This window comes from Corylus avellana, chromosome 7, assembly GCF_965113065.1.
Source record: "Corylus avellana chromosome 7, dhCorAvel1.hap1.2, whole genome shotgun sequence".
Taxonomy (NCBI): Eukaryota; Viridiplantae; Streptophyta; class Magnoliopsida; order Fagales; family Betulaceae; genus Corylus; species Corylus avellana.
Window position 1 is genome coordinate 5,161,748 of NC_142496.1, and position 8,333 is coordinate 5,170,080.

General features: G+C 37.5%; 1 protein-coding gene across 1 annotated transcript; it reads left to right on the plus strand.

Moving 5' to 3' along the window:
* Nucleotides 1-2,066: 2,066 nt before the first annotated feature.
* On the plus strand, nucleotides 2,067-5,279 carry LOC132184254 (putative inactive receptor kinase At1g48480). The gene is made up of 2 exons (XM_059597811.2): nucleotides 2,067-3,755; nucleotides 4,346-5,279. The coding sequence occupies exons 1-2, from the start codon at nucleotides 2,426-2,428 to the stop codon at nucleotides 4,972-4,974; spliced, it is 1,959 nt and encodes a 652-aa protein (XP_059453794.2). The 5' UTR covers nucleotides 2,067-2,425; the 3' UTR covers nucleotides 4,975-5,279.
* The last annotated feature ends 3,054 nt before the right edge of the window (nucleotides 5,280-8,333 follow it).

Here is an 8,333-nt window from a genome sequence, read left to right on the forward strand (position 1 = left end):
AAAAATTGTTATTAATAGTCAAATTTGACTATAACGAAGGATTTGCCTATTCTTCTGGAGATGTTCTAGAATAGTCAAAAATAACTTTTTTATTCAATTATGAACAGTAAGAACTAGAAAAAAAATATGTTAAAACTTAAAAAAAAAAGAAAAGAATATTTGTATATATTATTTTTCTAGTTTGGTATATCCGAGGATCTTTGAACCATTGAAAGGTTTAAATTATCAAATATTAAGATGAATTAAAAAAGAAAAAAAAAGTGATAACACCATATTGATTTGTTAGATGATTTTTAATTAATCACTTGAGAACTCTTTGATCAGGGGATCAAATTTCTTTTTCACTATAAATAAAAATGTTTAAATAGTTGGAAAACAAGTATTAAAATGGCACAATGATCAAGAATTCACTTGAAAGGACAATAGAATCCTATGAGCATGCTTAAAAGCATAAAATTCATGAAAAAAATTATTTCAAATTTCATAATGACCGTTGGTATACATTTATATTTATTACTAATATTATTCAAAGGGGCAAATAAAACTAAATGTAGAAGTTAAAAGTTAAAAGCTTTTAAGAAAAGAAAAAAATTATTTGAATTTTTACATTTTCTTTAGTATCTTTTATGCAAGAGGTTACACTTATCAATCTATTAAAAGAATTAGATTATTAATAGGGTGTAAAATTTATACAATTGTTTTGTTTACTAATTGTTCTCAGTCATTTGATAGAACTTTTTAAATGATGTTTTCAAAGAAGTGTTAGGGAGCCAAACAAATTAACTAAAAAAAATTTTCAAACTGACGTGACAGATAAAGGAGAAAAAATTGGATTTATTTAATTTAAAAACCATTGCCACTTCAGTTTAAAAAATTTTCTGTGTTCATTTTTTTTTTTGCTCTCCAGCACTTCTCATGTTTTTAAGCTTAAAAAGTGTTTTAATTTAATATAAATATAAAAATAATTTTGAGTTATTTATTAATTTTACTCTTTTTTTTTTAGAAAGCAAAAAGCTTGTAAAAAGGGTTACCAAATGGGCAACAATTGCCAATAACACCTAGAGTCTAGACTAGTGGGATAGACAAAACAAATTAAAGAGTTCAAAACAAGGAAATTTATAATTTATAATTTTATTATTGAAATTATTATAATAATTTAATTATCAATGGTTTAGATTATATTTAATTATAATTTTTTGGAAAAACTTTACAATGACCCCTGAACTAATGCACGTTTTAAGAAGACCTCTCTAAATTTTAAAAACTCTCAATTTCACCATCGAACTTTCAATTTGATGTAATTTACCAACTCTGTCATTTTTTACTGTTAAACCCTAATAGAAATTCCTAAAAAGACAAAATTACCATTCGATTTCTATTTTTTTTTAATAAAAAAAAAAAGAAATTGAAAAAAAAGGGTCACCTTGTGATTTTTTTTTATAATAAATTTATTTATTTTTTAATTTTTAATTTGAAGTTGAGAGTAAATTTGAAATTTCATAAAAAAATATCACTTTTAACATTTGAAAATTGACAGAGGGGTAAGTTGGATCAAATTGAAAGTTCAGAAAATGAAATTAAAATTTTTTTAAATTTAAAGGGGTTTTCTCAAAATGAGTGCTTATTTAGGGATTTAAAGTAAAGTTTTCCATGATTATGAAAAAAAAAAAAAATTTAATTAAATCAAAATGATTGAAAAAAAAAAAAAAAAAAAAACAACACATATTCTGTAAACAAAATCTGGTCATATAAATTATTGCTAAATTAACACACTTTCCAAACCAAGGCAATATATAGTCGCCTATGAAGGCTAATAATAGAAGTGTAGGGAATCAGGGATAGACGGATAAGCCTAGTGTTGTCTATTAATTGACAACAATTAGTAAACAAAAATAGGAAAGAAAAAAAAAAACAATTAATAAACAAAATCAGATATTTTATTTGATTCTGCTCAATAAAATCTCCCTCCCTCTCTCTCGCTCTCTCGTATTTCTTTCATTTTCTCTGGAGAAAATGCTCATAAAGTCATGGTGGCTCTGAATATGGAAAAGAAAAAAAAAAAAAGGATAAAGAACAAAAGAAAAAGATAAAAAGGGTATCACAGTTGACTGCTCAACTCACAATGCAGAGAGAGTAGTCTACAAGTAGAAGTAGGGTTTTTTCTCCTTGCTTTACAAGTATATATTTTTCTTTTGCATCAAATTGGCATTTAACAACACAGCCTGTCTGTATCTTCTTCCTCTCTGTCTCTGTCTCTTTCTCTCTCCCAATCCACAGACAAAATGCAGCTTCCCCAACTCACTCACTAACCCCCAAAACCAACCAATGCTTAGAAATTAAACCAGCGCTTCAAACCCCGCAAACCCACTTCCTTCTTCACAATCTGGGTGGTTTTCTCCAGAAGAAAACCAACCAAGTTACCAGAATGCAGCCTCGATTGCTTCCCATTTTGCTTTTCGCCCTCCTCGCCGTGTTGCCCTTGGGAAAACCAGATCTGGGTTCCGACCGATCTGCTCTCTTGGCCCTCCGGTTGGCGGTCGGCGGGAGAACGCTTCTGTGGAACGTCACTGAGTCCAGTCCGTGCCTTTGGGCTGGAGTCAAATGCGAGGGCAACCGTGTCGCCGCGCTCCGCCTTCCCGGCGTGGCCCTCTCCGGCGAACTCCCCACCGGCATTTTCGGCAACTTGACCCGTCTTCGCACTCTCAGTATGCGCCTGAACGCTCTCACGGGCCAACTCCCTTCTGATCTCGCTTCCTGTGTGAACCTTCGCAACCTCTACTTGCAAGGTAATTTCTTTTCAGGCGAAATCCCGGACTTTCTGTTCACTCTTCGTGACCTCGTCCGGCTCAACCTTGCTTCCAACAACTTCTCTGGTGGGATCCCTCTGGGTCTCAACAATCTGACCAGGTTGAGAACGTTGTTTCTCGAGAACAACCAACTCACCGGGTCGATTCCACCCACGCTAGACATCCCAAAGATCGAGCAGTTCAACGTCTCCAACAATCTGCTCAACGGGTCGGTCCCAGAGAAACTGCAGTCGTTTAAACAGGACTCGTTTCTGGGGAATTCACTCTGTGGGCTGCCCTTTGAAGCTTGTTCGTCCCCCCAAAATGTGAGCCTTCCGGGCAAAATCAATGGCGGAAAGAAGAAGCTTCCCGGCGGTGCTATTGCGGGCATTGTGATCGGATCCGTATTGGCTTTTCTACTAATCCTTGTTATTCTGATAGTAGTGTGCCGGAAGAAGAGTAGAAGCAAGAAGACGAGCGCGGTGGACATTGCGACGGTGAAGCACACGGAGGCGGAGATTCCGGGCGAGAAACCGGTCGGCGAGGTCGAGAACGGCGGGTACGGAAATGGGTATTCCGTGGCGGCCGCGGCGGTGGCGGCCATGACCGGGAACGCGAAGCCGGCAGAGGCCAGTGCTAATGGTGCAGGGGTTAAGAAGTTGGTGTTTTTTGGGAACGCTGCGAGGGTTTTTGATTTGGAGGACTTGTTGAGGGCGTCGGCGGAGGTTTTGGGGAAGGGAACGTTCGGGACGGCGTACAAGGCGGTGTTGGAGATGGGAACGGTGGTGGCGGTGAAGCGGTTGAAGGATGTGACGATTTCGGATAAGGAATTCAAGGAGAAGATCGAGGCGGTGGGATCGATGGATCATGAGAATTTGGTCCCTCTCAGGGCTTATTATTACAGCCGGGACGAGAAGCTGCTTGTGTATGATTACATGGCCATGGGAAGCTTGTCTGCGCTCTTGCATGGTGAGCCTTTTTGTGAATTGGTGTGCCTTTTGAGTTTTTGGCGGTTGTGATTATTTGTTATGATTTATTTATTTTTTCTCTCTTTATTTTTTATATTTTCTTCTCTTTTATTCATTTTTTGTTGTTTATAATCTAGTTTCTACTCTATTAAAAATTACAAAATAATGAAAATGAGGATTAAGTTTTACAGCCAACAAAGAAACGAGACTTAATTAAAATCTATAGGTTCTTCTGTTTGCTTTGAATCGTCTTGAGGATTTTATTAGGCTTGTTTCAATTTGTTCTTCATCTCCAAGTGGGTTTTGCTGTTGTCTTAGATTGTTTTGCACTGATCCAACTATTGTGATGTCTATATATATCCTTTTGCTTGCATTATTATCATAATTATTGTTAGGTTTGATTTGTTCTTGTGCAACAATTCAGATTAAGGAGTTATATAATTTGTGGTAGAAAGAACTCTTGAATTATCCTGCAATTCAATTGTAACAATGTTGACTACATATAAAGAAAAACCAAATGAGAAACACAACTTCAACGCCTCAATCAGTTTTTATCTTTACTCCCTTATTGTCTCTAAATTTCCACGACAGGCAACAAAGGAGCGGGTAGAACTCCATTGAATTGGGAAATCAGGTCCGCCATTGCCCTCGGGGCGGCTCGTGGCATCCAATATCTGCACTCGCAAGGCCCCGCCGTCTCTCACGGAAACATAAAATCGTCCAACATCCTCCTCACCAAATCCTACGACGCCCGAGTTTCCGATTTTGGTCTCGCGCACCTTGTCGGGCCATCTTCGACTCCCAACCGCGTGGCCGGCTACCGTGCCCCCGAGGTCACCGACCCTCGGAAAGTCTCCCAGAAGGCAGATGTGTACAGCTTTGGTGTATTGCTCTTGGAGCTGCTCACTGGCAAGGCTCCCACTCATGCCCTTTTGAACGAGGAAGGAGTGGACCTTCCCAGATGGGTGCAGTCCATAGTTCGAGAGGAGTGGACCTCTGAGGTTTTCGATCTCGAGCTCCTCCGGTACCAGAATGTTGAGGAGGAGATGGTTCAGCTCTTGCAGCTTGCAGTAGATTGTGCAGCACAATATCCCGATAAACGCCCTTCAATGGCTGAAGTCACAAGGCGCATTGAGGAGCTGCGTGGCTCTAGCTTGAGAGAAGATCAAATCCCACAACCCGATCTCATCAATGATTCGGATGATATCTCTTCTCGGTGACTTCTTTTTTTCAGTGCCTGCCGCCATCCTTCCTTCCTGATGTATTGTAAAAGGAACTTCATTGCTTTGTTCTTGCATCTTAATTCTGGTGTTTTGGTTGTATGTTTAATCCGGGCCTCACCTTATTTCCTCAGCCAACCTTCAATTTATATTTCTTTTTTTTTTTTTTTCCTCTTATCGAATTTCCCCATTGTACTAGTTTTTTTCTTTTTTTTTCATTAATACTTTGGGGTGGATATCTGTTCCATTAGATATTGTTGGGTGGACGATGGTGGTTGTAATTATTACTTGTGCTTTTTTCCTTTCGCTTTTGCTTTTGTCACAACTTTTTGCCTGTCGAAGTTGAGATGTTATAGTTGCTTTTATAGGTGGTTGTGATGTGATCAATCCCCCAAACCTCTTTCTTTGTAGCAAAAGCTTAGATTTAGATATGAATCCTACCTTTTATTTATTTTTTCTTTTCTTTTTCCTATTCAATATTGGGAAAGAGAGTTACAGAAGAAACAAAACACTAGAGGTGTACCAACAATCATGCCCAGACAGATAATATAATGCTAGAAGATAAAACAAACAAACAAATAACTTGAATTGAGCTTTGCTCCAATGTTTCTTGGAAAGAAATTCAAGAAAAAAAAAGTTGTTTATTCAAATCATGAGACAATGGCAACAAGATAACCTGGAAGAGATTTGGAGCTGTTGACAATGAGCTTCAATTGATGTCCCACAGGAGTGGTGTACAGCAGATGTAGCTCAATGGACATTATTTATGTCTCCACAACAAAAATAGGGGCACATGGTAGGGGAGACCATATAGAAGACAACAAAAAAACTTGCAGCTTGGGAAGCGAGGGGGATTGGCAGGGAAGCGCATGAGGCTCACGTAGTAGAGGGGAGGTCGGAGAAGACGAGCGGGGGCGTGTTGGAGATGGAGGATGAAGGTGAATGGCACATTTGGGTTAGAGGTTCAAAGGAGCGAAGAGGAGGTTAGTGAGGGCGGAGAAGGGTTGAGAAGGTGGTGAAAGTGGTAGAACGGTAGACCTAGCTTGAAAACCAAAGAAAGAAAATGGAAAAAGGAGAAAAAAGAAAGTATTGATGATGGGGGGAGGAGAGGGGAAAAGGATCCTCTCCATTTCAAATGAAGACGATCCATTATTGTATTTAGGAGGGTAATATTGTCCATTTGTTTATTGGACAAAATGTTTTGGACAAGTATGCCCTCCTAATTGCACTAAATGGATCTTCTCCATTTCAAGTCCGTTTTCGAGGAGAGGAGAAATAAGACAGGCCATTGCTTCTCTTGTAGCACTGACAAATATTATTTTAATAGACTGAATTGAAATAATTTAAATCTCGTTTGGAGGAAAATGGCGTCCTTACCAAACATTATCTTGAAACACAATAAGAAAGATTGTTTTGACTACTGAGTGATTGAGCTAGAGTGGGTAATGCCAATTATTGTTACTACACATAATGCCAACATTGCAATGAATGATGGAGCATGAGTACATACATACAGCTGATACTCCTACGTTTATTCTCATCATCAGTAATCAGAAACAACAAACAGCTAGAAAACCATCCATGAATCATTGAGAGGATCAAACACAAAGTAGACAAAATTGAAATTTCAAAATACAAAAACTTCTGGCCCTTGTGAAGAAGAAGAAGATGATGATGATAGTTTTATGGTGGACCAAAGCATTGCATATAAATGGAGGTTCAGCTGTAAAAGCAAGAAGACAATCTTATATTTGTGGTCCTACTGGAGGAGGTGATGCTTATATTTTGTTGGCATCCAAAGCCTTGAAGGATTTTTTCAAATCCCTCATAAAAGTTTGGTTCTTTGTTTTTTTCCCCTCATATAAGTTTGAAAAGAAAAGAAACAAAGATTGGCAATGGACCTTGCCTTCCATTTTCCAAAATGGGGCTCCTTTGTCTCTTTGCTATTGAAGTATTGCTATCCGTTGCATTGCTGAAGAATCAAAACACCTCTGGTGTAGAGGATGAGTACAAAAGTTTTGATCACATAATACAAAATTTGGGCACTGCCAGTCCCATGCCCAACTGGACAAAGAACCCACTGAGGATCAACCTTGCCCTAGGGTCTAGGCCACGTCAGTTTCACCTAAAAGTTGAGGGAGACTCGTGGGAATATAAACCCGCATTAGACTCCTCTCCAATCGTTTCATAATTTAGATTAGATTTTATAGATCCATCTGTATATGTTGGATATATGAGCTGACAAGCCCACATGACCAAAACCCGAGCTTATCGAATACATGAAGTATGGAATTCACTCCCATATCAATGATAAGACGTATTTTAGTGCAAGTGGACGTGAGATGAATCATCCTAAAAAGAAGGATTGTGCATGAACTGACAGGAAACAGTTGAAGGCAAGTCGATGTAAAAGGTAACAAGGGGTAGAACCACATGAAGCCCCCTCAAGCCACCATTTTTTTTTTTTTTTCAATTTTTTTTTAAAATGTTCTTATAATTTTTAAAATTAAAATTTTATCCTCCCTCCCCAAACTTCAAATGCTAGTTTCACCCTTGAAGGTAACCCACTACGAGATAAAAGTAACTTTTGATATATTCTCTTCCTAAACTCTGCTTTATTTGAAGTTAATCACCCTTCTTTTAAACACATTGTTGATTTAAGCAATAAAGTTATCCCTCGATGATATTCCAGATAGGTTATATTGCTTATGTCTTCTCTCTTTTACAAGTGCGAATTGGTTAGTGTTTGACACGAGAAAAACTTTTTTTTTTTTTTTTTTTTTTTGACATGTCCGCATAAGAGGGGGGAAGGGGATTCGAACTAGTAACCTTCGCTTCATTAGGCGTGGTTCCAGGCGATTGAGCTACCTCTTGGGGACGAGAAAAACTATTCTAATAGTATATACATTGCTACATCATTTCAAATTTTAAATGATGTGGCATAATGTATACCATTAATTAAAAAAAAAAAAATCTAAAAGATAAAATAAAATCCCTCTATCTCACTTTAAATTGGAAAGGATCTTGTGCGGGTAGGAAGCAATGCCATGTGGGGAGATTAGTGAATTGAGATCTGGATTTTTTTTTTTTTTTTTTTTTTTAATTGTCATGATAAAGTTCTTGTTGACAACATGGGGGGACCGCATAGGGTATGTGGTTTTAATTTATAAATTGCAAGTAGTATTATAGCCTAATAAAATAAGCATTATTGCAATTTAATTATTTAGTTGGAAGCATCTGAGTAGGTAGAACAAACTTTCTTATTAATATTAGAAATGTTAGAATCTAATAAAAACTCCACATTTTGTCTATAAAAGTTCATGTGGCAAGATACCACATTATATTTTTTGTGAAGGGAA